The sequence below is a fragment of the Oncorhynchus clarkii genome, chromosome 20 (assembly GCF_045791955.1).
Source record: "Oncorhynchus clarkii lewisi isolate Uvic-CL-2024 chromosome 20, UVic_Ocla_1.0, whole genome shotgun sequence".
NCBI lineage: Eukaryota > Metazoa > Chordata > Actinopteri > Salmoniformes > Salmonidae > Oncorhynchus > Oncorhynchus clarkii.
The window spans coordinates 41982306-41997512 of record NC_092166.1 but is presented as its reverse complement, the minus strand read 5'-3'; the positions used below and the strand labels follow the sequence as shown (position 1 = coordinate 41997512).

The window sequence follows — 15207 nt, the reverse complement described above, 5'->3', positions numbered from 1 at the left end:
TCTAATCGACCTGGCCCGGGTATCCTGGAAGGACATTGACCTCATCCCGTCAGTTGAGGATGCCTGGTCTTTCTTTAAAAGTAACTTCCTCACCATTTTAGATAAGCATGCTCCGTTCAAAAAATGCAGAACTAAGAACAGATATAGCCCCTGGTTCACTCCAGACCTGACTGCCCTCGACCAGCACAAAAACATCCTGTGGCGGACTGCACTAACATCGAACAGTCCCCGCGATATGCAACTGTTCAGGGAAGTCAGGAACCAATACACACAGTCAGTCAGGAAAGCTAAAGCCAACTTCTTCAGGCAGAAGTTTGCATCCTGTAGCTCCAACTCCAAAAAGTTCTGGGACACTGTGAAGTCCATGGAGAACAAGAGCACCTCCTCCCAGCTGCCCACTGCACTGAGGCTAGGTAACACGGTCACCACCGATAAATCCATGATTATCGAAAACTTCAACAAGCATTTCTCAACGGCTGGCCATGCCTTCCGCCTGGCTACTCCAACCTCGTCCAACAGCTCCCCCCCCCCCGCAGCTACTCGCCCAAGCCTCTCCAGGTTCTCCTTTACCCACATCCAGATAGCAGATGTTCTGAAAGAGCTGCAAAACCTGGACCCGTACAAATCAGCTGGGCTTGACAATCTGGACCCTCTATTCCTGAAACTATCCGCCGCCATTGTCGCAACCCCTATTACCAGCCTGTTCAACCTCTCTTTCATATCGTCTGAGATCCCCAAGGATTGGAAAGCTGCCGCAGTCATCCCCCTCTTCAAAGGGGGCGACACCCTGGACCCAAACTGTTACAGACCAATATCCATCCTGCCCTGCCTATCTAAGGTCTTCGAAAGCCAAGTCAACAAACAGATCACTGACCATCTTGAATCCCACCGTACCTTCTCCGCTGTGCAATCTGGTTTCCGAGCTGGTCACGGGTGTACCTCAGCCACGCTCAAGGTGCTAAACGATATCATAACCGCCATCGATAAAAGACAGTACTGTGCAGCCGTCTTCATAGACCTTGCCAAGGCTTTCGACTCTGTCAATCACCGTATTCTTATTGGCAGACTCAGTAGCCTCGGTTTTTCGGATGACTGCCTTGCCTGGTTCACCAATTACTTTGCAGACAGAGTTCAGTGTGTCAAATCGGAGGGCATGCTGTCCGGTCCTCTGGCAGTCTCTATGGGGGTGCCACAGGGTTCAATTCTCGGGCCGACTCTTTTCTCTGTATATATCAATGATGTTTCTCATGCTGCGGGCGATTCCCTGATCCACCTCTACGCAGACGACACCATTCTATATACTTCCGGCCCGTCCTTGGACACTGTGCTATCTAACCTCCAAACGAGCTTCAATGCCATACAGCACTCCTTCCGTGGCCTCCAACTGCTCTTAAACGCTAGTAAAACCAAATGCATGCTTTTCAACCGTTCGCTGCCTGCACCCGCACGCCTGACCAGCATCACCACCCTGGATGGTTCCGACCTTGAATATGTGGACATCTATAAGTACCTAGGTGTCTGGCTAGACTCTAAACTCTCCTTCCAGACCCATATCAAACATCTCCAATCGAAAATCAAATCAAGAGTCGGCTTTCTATTCCGCAACAAAGCCTCCTTCACTCACGCCGCCAAACTTACCCTAGTAAAACTGACTATCCTACCGATCCTCGACTTCGGCGATGTCATCTACAAAATTGCTTCCAACACTCTACTCAGCAAACTGGATGCAGTTTATCACAGTGCCATCCGTTTTGTCACTAAAGCACCTTATACCACCCACCACTGCGACTTGTATGCTCTAATCGGCTGGCCCTCGCTACATATTCGTCGCCAGACCCACTGGCTCCAGCTCATCTACAAGTCCATGCTAGGTAAAGCTCCGCCTTATCTCAGTTCACTGGTTACGATGGCAACACCCATCCGTAGCACGCGCTCCAGCAGGTGTATCTCACTGATCATCCCTAAAGCCAACACCTCATTTGGCCGCCTTTCGTTCCAGTTCTCTGCTGCCTGTGATTGGAACGAATTGCAAAAATCACTGAAGTTGGAGACTTTTATCTCCCTCACCAACTTCAAACATCTGCTATCTGAGCAGCTAACCGATCGCTGCAGCTGTACATAGTCTATTGGTAAATAGCCCACCCATTTTCACCTACCTCATCCCCATACTGTTTTTATTTATTTATTTTTCTGCTCTTTTGCACACCAATATCTCTACCTTTACATCTGCATAATTGTAATTATTTGCCTACCTTCTCATGCCTTTCGCACACAATGTATATATAGACTCCCCTTTTTTCTACTGTGTTATTGACTTGTTAATTGTTTACTCCATGTGTAACTCTGTGTTGTCTGTTCACACTGCTATGCCTTATCTTGGCCAGGTCGCAGTTGCAAATGAGAACTTGTTCTCAACTAGCCTACCTGGTTAAATAAAGGTGAAATAAAATAAAAATAAATAAAAAAATAAAAAAAACAATACCCCATAATGACAGGGAAAACAGGTTTTTAGACATTTTTGCGATGGTATTAAAATTAAGAATTTAAGTATTCAGACCCTTTGCGATGAGACTCGAAGTTGAGCTCAGGTGTATCCTGTTTCCATTGATCATCCTTGAGATGTTTCTACAACTTTATTGCAGTGGTAAATTCAATTGATTTGGAATGATTTGGAACGGCACACATCTGTCTATATAAGGTCGCACAGTTGACAGTGCATGTCAGAGCAAAAAACAAGCCAGGAGGTCGAGGGAATTGTCGGTAGAGCTCCGGGACAGGTTTGTGTTGAGGCACAGATCTGGGGAAGGGTACCAAAACATTTCTGCAGCATTGAAGGTCTCCAAGGGCACAGTGGCCTCCATCATTCTTAAATGGAAGTAGTTTGGAACCACCTAGACTCTTCCAAGAGCTGGTCGCCCGGCCAAACTGAGCAATCGGGCTTCCGGGTGGCGCAGCGGTCTAAGGCACTGCATCTCAGTGCAACAGTCCCTGGTTCAAATCCAGGCTGTATCGCATCCGTCTGTGATTAGGAGTCTCATAGTGCGGCGCACAATTGGCCCAGCGTCGTCCGGGTCTGGCTGGGGTAGGCCGTCATTGTAAATAAGAATTTGTTCTTAACTGACTTGCCAAGTTGTTATTTAAAAAGAAAATAAACAAAAGGGAGGTGACAAAGAAACCCGATGGTCACTGACAGAGCTCCAAAGTTCCTCTGTGGAGATGGTTGTCCATATGGAAGATTCTCCCATCTCTGCAGTGCTCCATCAATCAGGCCTTAATGGTAGTGGCCAGACGGATGCCACTCCTCAGTAAAAGGCACATGACAGCCCGCTTGGAGTTTGCGTAAAGGAACCTAAAGACTCTGACCATGAGCAACAAGATTCTCTGGTCTGATGAAACCAAGTTTGAACTTGAATGACAAGCGTCATGCCTGGAGGATACTTGTCACCATCCCTACGGTGAAGCAGGGCGGTGGCAGCATCATGCTGTCTTTCAGCGCCAGGGTCTGAGAGACTAGTGAGGATCGAGGGAAAGACGAATGAAGCAAAGTTCAGAGAGATCCTTGATGAAAACCTGCTCCAGAGTGCTCAGGACTTCAGACTGGGGTGAAGGATCACCTTCCAACAGGGCAACGACCCTAAGCACACGTACCAAGCTGTAGCGTCACCCTAGAAGACTCGAGCCTATAATTGCTGCCAAAGGTGCTTCAACAAAGTACTGAGTAAAGGGTACTTATCTAAATGTGATACTTCAGTTTTATTTTAAATACATTTGCAAAAATGTCAACCTGTTTTTTGCTTTGTCATTATGGGGTATTGTGTGTAGATTGAGATGTTTTTATTTGGTCAATTTTATAATAAAGCACTGTATAATGCACTGTAGGTAGGGATAAAGTGACGTGGCAACTGATGGACAATAAACAGTAGCAGCAGCGTATGTGATGAGTCGAGTTGTTGCAAAAAGGGTCAATGCATATATTTTTTTATACCTTTATTTAACTAGGCAAGTCAGTTAAGAGCAAATTATTATTTTCAATGACGGCCTAGGAACACTGCCTGTTCAGGGGCAGAACGACAGATTTGTACCTTGTCAGCTCTGGGATATGAACTTGCAACCTTCTGGTTAATAGTCCAACGCTCTAACCACTAGGCTACCCATATAGCCCGGTTAACTATTTAACTAACTATTTAGAAGTCTTATGGCTTGTGAGTATATGTTTTTCAGGGTCCTGTTGGTTCCAGACTTGGTGCATCCGTACCGCTTGCCGTGCAGTAGCAGAGAGAGCAGTGGTGGCTGGAGTCTTTGACAATTTTTAGGGCCTTCCTCTTACACGGCATGCTGTAGAGGTCCTGGATGTCAGGGAGTTGGCCCCAGTGATGTACTGGGCTGTATGCACTCTGTAGGGCCTTGGGGTCTGATGCCAAGCAATTGCCATACCAAGCTGTGATCAAGAACAGTCAAGATGTTCTGTGGTGCAGCAGTGCTGCAAGGCTATGCTCACTGAGTCTGTACATAAGGACTTTATTAATTTTTGGTCAGTCAGTTGTAAGGGGGAAAAAAGCCAACACTTGCACCTTTTTCTTCTTTTTTTTCTTACTAGCTCTGACCTTGCGACTGGCTACTTTGAGCAAAAATGTACCTACTGTGATATGTGGTTGTCCCACCCATCTATCTTAAGATGAATGCACTAACTGTAAGTCGCTGTGGATAAGAGCTTCTGCTAAATGACTAAAATGTTATTCTGTTTAGGGCTAGATAACATTCCAATTTTTTCATTGTTTTGGGGTTGATTCTTTTCAGCGTGTCAAATAAGTTATTTTTTTGCCGTGTCATTATTTGGTTTGGTTTAATTGTGTTGGTGTCCTGGGGCTCTGTGGGATCTGTGTTTTTGAACAGAACCAGCTGGCTGAGGGTACTGTTCTCTAGGTTAATCTCTGTAGGTTTGGGCTTTCTGGTGGAATGTGTATGCATCAGTCATTGTTGTCAATTTAAAAGCTCTTTTCTGGATTTTCGTAACTATAGTCCTATTTCTGCTCTGTGTGCATTGTTTGTGGTTTTGTGTTGTACACAAAGTGCATGCAGAATTCTTCAAAAATATAGTCTCAATTGTGTGTTTGTCCCATTTATTTTTTGTAAATTCTTGGTTGGTGAGTGGACCTCACAACCATAGAGGGCAATGAGTTTTTAGTCAGATCCTAATTCAGAGTTTAATGGTCCTTTTGACGGCATAAAGGCCCTTTTTGCCTTGTCTTAGATCGTTCACAGCCTTGTGGAAGTGACCTGTGGTGTTGATGTTTAGGCTGAGGTAGGTATAATTATTTGTGTTCTCTAGGAGAACGGTGTCTAGATAGCATTCGTATTTGTTGTCCTGGCAACTGGACCTTTGTTGGAACACCTTAATTTTTGTCTTACTGAAATTCACTGTCAGGGTCCATGTCTGACAGAATAAAAATGATGTAAATAAGTGTATGTACGTGTACTTAATGTATTTCCCTGACTGTCCCCCCCTCTCTCCTCTGGTCTTCTCCCAGGGACATTATGATCACACACTTTGAGCCATCCATCTCCTACGAGGGTCTGTACGGGGAGGTCAAAGACATGTGCTCCATGGACAACGACCAGCTCTTCACCATGAAGTGGATCGACGAAGAAGGTTTTATTTTTTTTCTTATCCTCCATCCATCTAGCCATCTCTCACCCATCTATCCATCTAAGCTAGTTTCCTGCGATTATATGCATTTTGCCATGGCTAAATCTGTTATTTTGTTCAAACATAACAAATACTGCTAAATTCATTGTTTTTGTTATTTTCAATTCTCCTTGACGGTCTAGCTTTTATTTTGGTGATTATTAGTTCTCAAAGATTTAATTATAAAAAATTATACCACAGCATTGTTGAATTCTTGTTTCTGATTTTCTAGAAGGCAATCTAGAATGGACGTTAAAACCAGATAACGGGACAGTTGGAAAAGATATTGGAACACATGACGTAATATGTGCCTACACATGCAGACCGTACTTGCTATACAGTTACAGAAAGCTAAACCAACAACTACACAAACTGAAATTGGATGCAGTGTGGATGCAATGTAAACACAGGTCCAAAGAGGAAGAAACATACACTGAACAAAAATATTTAGCGCAACAAATCTCCTTCACATTGTTGATCAGGCTGTTGATTGTGGCCTGTGGAATGTTATCCCACTCCTCTTCAATGGCTGTGCGACGTTGCTGGATATTAGTGGGAACTGGAGCATCCCAAACAGTGGACACTCGTCAGAGGAGGAAGGGGAGGACCATCCTTCTCAGTGAATTTCATTAAAAAAAGAAAAAAAAGTGGAACATTAAAGTTATCCTTTTTAGATTAAACTATACTAAATATATTCACATCAAATAACACTGTTTTGCAATAAAGGTCTACAGTACCGTCTGTAGCACTATGTTCTGTAACATCATGGTGTAGCCGGAGGACAGCTTCCTTCTGTCCTCTGGGTACATTGACTTCAATACAACCTAGGAGACTCATTGTACTCACCCCCTTCCAACTTCCGGAGGATGTCCTCAAACCTATCAGAGCTCCTGCTCTTGCAGCATGAACTGACATGTTGTCCACCCAATCAAAGGATCAGAGAATGATTATTGTACTGAAAGCATACGCTACAGCTAGCTAACACTGCAGTGCATAGAATATGGTGAGTAGTTGACAAAGAGAGAAAGACAATAGTTTAACAGTTTTGAACTAAGTAATTTCTTCCAAAATTAAGGAGAAGCGAGAGAGAGCTATTCGAAGAATATATATTATTCTCTTCCTTAGCTAGCATTGAATGCAGCCAGCTAGTTTAGCCTACTCAAACACCCAGCTCAAACAGAGAGGGATGCTATGTTAGCTAAGCTGGCTATGGCTATCCAACACTGTAACTCTTCCAAGTCCAGGTAAGCTTTTGGTTTTCATTTTTTGCCAACAGGGCCCACTGGAGTATCTGCTAAATTGCTTGCTTCTGACTGTACTGCAAGATTTTCAGGTTTACTAACACGTTAGTCAATCACCATAGCTACTGGAACTATGATGTGACAATGGTGTAGGCTGTGTAGCGGTTAGTGGTAATGATCTAAAGGTTGGGCTTGGAATTTTTTTTTGTCTGGTCACAGACAGCTGATGTGTTGAGCACTGAAGTGCACAAGTTAAGGGAAAAGGTGGGAGAAGAGCGCATAGATTCGAGAAGGGATAAAATATACAACAAGCTGTTTGTATATGACTGCTATTAAAGTGAACTGGTTGCGTGTGATCGGGTGTATTCAATCTTGCAGATTCTGTTAACTTTTCTTAAGGTGTGAATTTACTAACGCACCCTTAAACGGAACAAACCGGGGCTAAACTGAATTTGTCCAATAGAAACTCGTTTGCAACTGTTGGATTACACCTTAGATCAGCTGGAGATGTGAATGTTTCACTGCCTGTCACCTTGATTACTCCATTTTCTCTCTACCTGTGCACCTACTATACCTACAGTTGAAGTTGGAAGTTTACATACACCTTAGCCAAATACATTTAAACTCAGTTTTTCACAATTCCTGACATTTTAATCCTAGTAAACAATTCCCTGTCTTCGGTCAGTTAGGATCACCACTTTATTTTAAAAATGTGAAATGTCAGAATAATAGTAGTGATTTATTTCAGCTTTTATTTCTTTCATCACATTCCCAGTGGGTCAGATGTTTACATACACTCAATTAGTATTTGGTAGCATTGCCTTTAAATTCTTTAACTTGGGTTAAACATTTTAGGTAGCCTTCCACAAGCTTTCCACAATAAGTTGGGTGAATTTTGGCCCATTCCTCCTGACAGAGATGGTGTAACGGAGTCAGGTTTGTAGGTCTCCTTGCTCGCACACGCTGTTTAAGTTCTGCCCACACATGTTCTAGATCAGGGCTTTGTGGTGGCCTTTCCAATACCCTGACTTTGTTGTCCTTAAGCCATTTTGCCACAACTTTGGAAGTATGCTTGGGGTCATTGTCCATTTGGAAGACCCTATTTGCGATCAACCTTTTACTCCCTGACTGATGTCTTGAGATGTTGCTTCAAATTATCCACATAATTTCCCTTCCTCGTGGTGCCATCTATTTTGTGAAGTGCACCAGTCCCTCATGCAGCTAAGCACCCCCACAACATGATGCTGCCACCCCTGTGCTTCACGGTTGGGATGATGTTCTTCGGTTTGCAAGCCTCCCCCTTTTTCCTCCAAAAATAACAATGGTCATTATGGCCAAACAGTTCTATTTTTGTTTCATCAGACCAGAGGACATTTCTCTAAAAAGTATGATCTTTGTCCCCATGTGCAGTTGCAAACCGTAGTCTGGCTTTTTAATGGCGGTTTTGGAGCAGTGGCTTCTTCCTTGCTGAGCGGCCTTTCAGGTTATGTCAATATAGGACTCGTTTTACTGTGGATATAGATACTTTTGTACCTGTTTCCTCCAGCATCTTCACAAGGTCCTTTGCGGTTGTTCTGGGATTGATTTGCACTTTTCGCACCATAGTACGTTCATCTCTAGGAGACCGAACGCATCTCCTTCCTGAGCGGTATGACGGCTGCGTGGGCCCATGGTGTTTTTACTTGCGTACTATTGTACGCAAGATGATGTCTTGGCTGATTTCTTTTGATTTTCCCATGAAGTCAAGCAAAGAAGCACTGAGTTTGAAAGTAGTCTTTGAAATACATCCACAGGTACAGTGCCTTGCGAAAGTATTCGGCCCCCTTGAACTTTGCGACCTTTTGCCACATTTCAGGCTTCAAACATAAAGATATAGAACTGTATTTTTTTGTGAAGAATCAACAACAAGTGGGACACTTTCAGTCTCTCGATGTGCAAAACTGATAGAGACATACCCCAAGCGACTTACAGCTGTAATCGCAGCAAAAGGTGGCGCTACAAAGTATTAACTTAAGGGGGCTGAATAATTTTGCACGCCCAATTTTTCAGTTTTTGATTTGTTAAAAAAGTTTGAAATATCCAATAAATGTCGTTCCACTTCATGATTGTGTCCCACTTGTTGTTGATTCTTCACAAAAAAATACAGTTTTATATCTTTATGTTTGAAGCCTGAAATGTGGCAAAAGGTCGCAAAGTTCAAGGGGGCCGAATACTTTCGCAAGGCACTGTACACCTCCAATTGACTCAAATGATGTCAATTAGCCTATCAGAAGCTTCTGAAGCCATGATACTTTCTGTAATTTTCCAAGCTGTTTAAAGGCACAGTCAACTTAGTGTATGTAAACTTCTGACCCACTGGAATTGTGATACAGTGAATTATAAGTTAAATAATTTGTCTGTAGACAATTGTTGGATGAATTACTTGTCATGCACAAAGTAGATGTCCTAACCGACTTGCCAAAAGTATAGTTTGTTAACAAGAAATTTGTGGAGTGGTTGAAAAACGAGTTTTAATGACTTCAACCTAAGTGTATGTAAACTTCCGACTTCAACTGTACATACTTTATAAGTCAGATGTTTGGACACCTACTTTTCAAGGGTTTGTGTTTATCTTTTAAAACTATTTTCTGCTTTGTACATCAGACCAAAGGACAGATTTCCACTGGTCTAATGTCCATTGCTCATTTTTCTTGGCCCAATCAAGTCTCTTCTTATTGGTGTCCTTTAGTAGTGGTTTCTTTGCAGCAATTCGACCATGAAGGACTAATTTCACGCAGTTTCCTCTGAACAGTTGATGTTGAGATGTGTCTGTTACTTGCTCTGTCTAGCATTTATTTGGGCTGCAATTTGAGGCTGGTAACTCTAATGAACTTGTGCTCTGCAGCAGAGGTAACTCTGGGGCTTGCATTCCTGTTGCGGTCATGAGAGCCAGCTTCATCATAGCGCTTGATGGGTTTTGCGATTGCACTTGAAGAAACGTTCAAAGGTCTTAACATTTTCCGTATTGACTGACCATGTCTTAAAGTTGTAATCGACTTTAATTTCTCTTAGCTTTTTTTTGAGCTGTTCTTACCATAATATGGATTTGGTCTTTTAGAAAATAGGGCTATCTTCTGTATACCCCCCTACCCCCCAACTGATTGGCTCAATCGCATTAAGAAGAAAATGTATTCCACAAATCAACTTTTAACAAGGTACACCTGTTAATTGAAATGCATTCCAGGTGACTACCTCATGAAGCTGGTTTAGAGAATACCAAGACTGACAAGCTGTCATCAAGGCAAAGGGTGGCTACTTAAAGAATCTAAAAGATGAAATATAGTTTGATTTAATGCTTTTTTTGTTTACTACATGATTCTATGTGTTATTTTATAGTTTTGATGTATTCACTATCAATATACAATATAGAAAATTGTACAAACAAAAACCCTGGAATGAGTAGGTGTCAACTTTTAACTGGTACACTGTATACTGTATGTACAGTATTTTTAAAAATGTAACTAGGCCAGTCAGTTAAGATCAAATTCTTATTTACAATGATGGGCCAATTGTGTGCTGCCCTATGATTCTCCTAATCACGGCCGGTTGTGATACAGCCATGATTGGAATCGAACCAGGATCTGTAGTGATGCCTCTAGCACTAAGATGAAGTGCCTTAGACCGCTGCGCCACTCGGGAGCCCAAAATTCAGACCCCTTGACCGTTTCCACATTTTGTTACGTTACACCCTTATTCTAAATTGGATTAAATAATGACAAGGCGAAAACAGGTTTAGAAATGTTTGCTTATTAACGTAAGTGTTCTGTGCTATGGGACTTGAAATTGAGCTCACGTGCATCCTGTTTCCATTGATCATCCTTGATGTTTCTACAGCTTGATTGAAGTCCACCTGTGGTAAATTCAATTGATTGGATATGATTTGGAGAGGTACACACCTGTCTGTCAACTGTGGGACCTTATATAGACATGTCAGAGCAAAAACCAAGCCATGAGGTCGAGGGTATTGTCCATAGAGCTCCGAGACAGGATGGTGTCGAGGCGCAGATCTGGGAAAGGGTACCAAAACATTTCTTTCAGCATTGAAGGTCCCCAAGAACAGTGGCCTCCATTATTCTTAAATGGAAGAAGTTTGGAACCACCAAGACTCTTCCTAGAGCTGGCTGCCTGGCCAAACTGAGTAATCAGGGGAGTAGGGCCTTGGTCAGGGAGGTGACCAAGAACCCAATGGTCATTTTGAGTTCTTCTGTGGAGATTGGAGAACCTTGCTGAAGGACAACCATCTCTGCAGCACTCCACCAATCAGGCCTTTATGGTAGAGTGGCCAGATAGTAGTAAAATGCACATGACAGCCCACTTGAAGTTTTCCAAAAGGCACCTAAAGACTCAAACCATGAGAAACAAGATTCTCTGATCTTAAGAAACCAAGATGTAACTTCTTGACCTGAATGCCAAGCGTTGCGTCTGAAGGAAACCTGGCACCATCACTACGGTGACGCATGGTGGTGGCAGCATCATGCTGTGTGGATGTTATACAGCATCAGGGACTGGGAGATTGGTCAGGGTTGAGGGAAAGATAAACGGAGCAAAGTACAGAGTGATCCTTGATGAAAACCTGCTTCAGAGCACTCAGGACTTCAGACTGGGGCGAACAGACATCTTCCAACAGGACAACAACCCTAAGCACAGAACCAAGACAACGCAGGAGTGGCTTCGGGACAATTGTCTGAATGTCCCTGAGGGGCCCAGCCAGAGACCGGACTTGAACCCGATCGAACATCTCTGGAGAGACTTGAAAATAGCTATGCATTATGATATGCGAGAAAACAGTGCTAACTGTGCTAGGCTTTGTACCCCCTCACTATCTGTCCAGATAGTCATGCATAGCTACTGTATCTAGCTAGCTGGCCCTGCCTCGGTATCGTGCTGGTCGTAAACGCTTGTGTGTGTCACAGCACAGTTGATGACGTCAGGTTGTTGGACTCAGTGAAAGGTCAGGCTGCCCTAACTAATTAATGTATCACCACTCACCAGCCAGCCATACTTCAATAGCCTCGTCACAGTCTCTGAAAAACACACTGTAACTGTTCATAATGAACTCAGCCAAGACTGAGCCGCTGCCTTAACAGAAGTCACACACACACACTCACATACACTCCCTCATTAGGCGCCTTCTCTAAACTGGGAACAGCTAAATGTATCAGCTAAGAGATCTTGAGGAATGTGGTGGTGCTGAAGGATTACTGAACTCCACTATATGGGGAATTGTGTGTCAAATGTGAGATGCAGTTGCTGTACTGACCGGTTGTGTTGCTGTGTCCACTGTCTTCCCAGGTGACCCGTGTACAGTATCGTCTCAGCTGGAGATGGAGGAAGCCCTGAGGCTCTATGAACTCAATAAAGACTCTGAACTCATCATCCATGGTAACATGACCTTCAGTTCTATTCAATAAACATTTATTTATACCCAAGGGGAAATCATTCCTTGTCTGACAGTACAGTGACAATGCAGACAACATAATACATACATTGGCTTTGCATTCAATTCAATAAGTTAAGTTTATTCTCAGTGCAGATACACATTAACCAACAGACAACTTGAGAACATTCATCTTCCATTACATTCAATTCAATGTATTAATTGAATAAATAAGAATGTTGGCTGCTGGGCTGACATTGCAGACAAGGATACAAGCAGACAACATAATGTATACATAACAAACATTAATCTTTCTGTCTGCTACACTGATCCTATCCATCTGCTAGCGAGGCAAACATCAGGTAGCCTCTCAATAACCAGGAACTAGTCATGGGTTTACTGAGTAGCCTGTTCATGAGCGTGATTTGGTTGTCCTTAATCAACACCGGATAGAGGGGAGGGTGACCGGTTAAGAGCAAGGTGAAGGTCACAGTAGAGGAAGTGAGGGAGATGAGTTGGGGGATAGGGGGAAGGGCACAGGGGGGGTTAAGTCTGCTAGTTAATGATGGAGCATTCACCACTCACCTCTGGCACACGTACTTGTGTGATGTAGGGTCTGCAATGTTGTAGGCCTAAAGCTGTTATTTCCCTCTCCTCTCAGTGTTTCCTTGTGTCCCAGAGAAGCCTGGCATGCCCTGTCCAGGAGAGGACAGTAAGTCTACAACTACTTGTCCCTTTTTCTCTTATATCCATATCACTGTTTTCTGGAGATGGGGAGTTTCTCTCTGACACACACACACATACTTTATCCTGTAACCGTTGTTTCTTGCTCCTCCAGAGTCTATATATCGTCGTGGAGCGAGACGCTGGAGGAAGCTCTACTACGCCAGTGGCCATGCCTTCCAGGCAAAACGCTTCAACAGGGTGAGCTACCTTTCTATCCATCTCTTTCTCTATGTTCCACTCTTCGTTCCTCTTTGTCTTTGTCTCTCTCTCTCTCTCTCTGTCTCTCTCTCTCTCTATCTCTCTATCTCTCTATCTCTCTATCTCTCTATCTCTCTATCTATCTATCTATCTATCTATCGACTCGTTCCACTCTTCGTTCCTCTTTGTCTTTGTCTCTCTCTCTCTCTATCTATCTATCGATCGATCGTGGTTCTTCCTTTAAAAGTTGCATCATACGGCTACTCCACAGCTTGCGGAATGGTATGGCATGGAGTGCATAACGTCATAGTATTTTACTGTCAGCCATTGTTGCCATTTATGCTAGTTTGACCACCAGAGGGCATCTTTGAGATGCTAAGTTATTGAAATGACATGGAGCTGTAGGCCTAAGTGTCCTGTTTCCTGTAGCTGTTTTAGCTTAACTTACGTATTGGCATCAAGGCCTACATCATTGATTGATATACTGTATAATTCCTTTGTGTGATCATTACACAGGATGCAAGTCATCCATGTCTTTAAATGCAGCCAAGCATTTTAGTTATAAAACAAAATAACAAAGGGAGCCTTGAATAATTAAACAATGAGTAAACCGCAACATGTCGGCTAAAGCAATTTAATTCATGAATGCATTTGACCTCGTGGCTGCAAGGAGCCAAGGTAAGTTGCCAACTAGCATTAAACGTATCTTATCAAAAACAATCAATCCTCACATAATCACTAGTTAACAACACTGTCATCTCAGATTTTCAAAATATGCGTTACAGCCAATGCTAGACAAGCATTTGTGTAAGTTTATCATGGCATAATGCTATGCTAGGTTCTGCTGGCAGCAGGCAACATTTTCACGAAAATAAGAAAAGCAACCAAATTAAATAATTTACCTTTGAAGAACTTCAGATGCTTTCACTCGGGAGACTCCCAGTTAGATAGCAAATGTTCATTTTTTCCAAAAATATTATTTTTGTAGGAAATCGACCGGAAAATGCTACCTATACAACGCCAAACTTTTTTCAAAATGAACTCCATAATGTCGACAGAAACACGGCAAACGTTGTTTAGGATCCATCCTCAAGGTGTTTTTAACATATATATTCGATAATATATCCGTCGAGGCAATTGGTTTCTCATAAGAAGCGATTGGAAAAATGGCTACGTCAGTATTTTATGCAAGATTTTCTGCGGGAGACACCATGTGACCACTTGCTATATATGGTCCCTTACGGCTATTCTTCAATGGAAATGCGTAAAAAGACGTCACAATGCTGTAGACACCTTGGGGAATACGTGGAAAACGTAAGCTCATTCGTAGCTCATTCACAGCCATATAAGGAGTCATTGGCATGAGGCGGTTTTAAAAAATGTTCCTGGTTGGATTTTTATCTGGGTTTCGCCATCTTTGCAGTTTTGCAGTTTTGGAAACGTCAGTGTTTTCTTTCCAAAGCGGTCAATTATATGCATAGTCGAGCATCTTTTCGTGACAAAATATCTTGTTTAAAACGGGAACGTTTTTCATCCCAAAATTTTAATAGCGCCCCTTAATGCATGGTTGATGATATTACTAGCTTGTTCTGCGTTGCATATAATCAATGCGGTGCCTGTTAATTCGAATCACAGCCTACTTCAACTTCGCCGAACGGGTGATGATTTAACAAAAGCACATTCTCGAAAAAAGCAGAATCGTTGCAATAATGTACCTAACCATAGGTTAGGAGAGTTCAATTCCTTCGACCTCATGGCTTGGTTTTTGCTCTGACATGCACCGTCAACTGTGGGACCTCCCCAAATCATCACGAATCAATTGAATTTACCCCAGGGTCTGATTACTTAGGTAAATAAGGTATTTCTGTTTTTTTTTATTATACATTTGCAGAAATTTCTTAACCTATATTCTATTTGTCATTATGGGCTATTGTGTGTAG

General features: G+C 42.8%; 1 protein-coding gene across 2 annotated transcripts in view; it reads left to right on the top strand.

Moving 5' to 3' along the window:
- Positions 1 to 15207, top strand: part of LOC139376374 (protein kinase C, iota) — a 71441-nt gene that overhangs the window by 14233 nt on the left and 42001 nt on the right. For both annotated transcript variants that reach the window (XR_011627910.1, XM_071118887.1), the window contains exons 2-5: positions 5529 to 5650; positions 12259 to 12348; positions 13005 to 13055; positions 13182 to 13267. Coding sequence is in view for 1 of the 2 variants with exons in the window: in XM_071118887.1 (XP_070974988.1) it covers positions 5529 to 5650; positions 12259 to 12348; positions 13005 to 13055; positions 13182 to 13267 (349 nt within the window). In the remaining variant the exon portion in view is untranslated. The remainder of the gene's footprint in view (positions 1 to 5528; positions 5651 to 12258; positions 12349 to 13004; positions 13056 to 13181; positions 13268 to 15207) is intronic.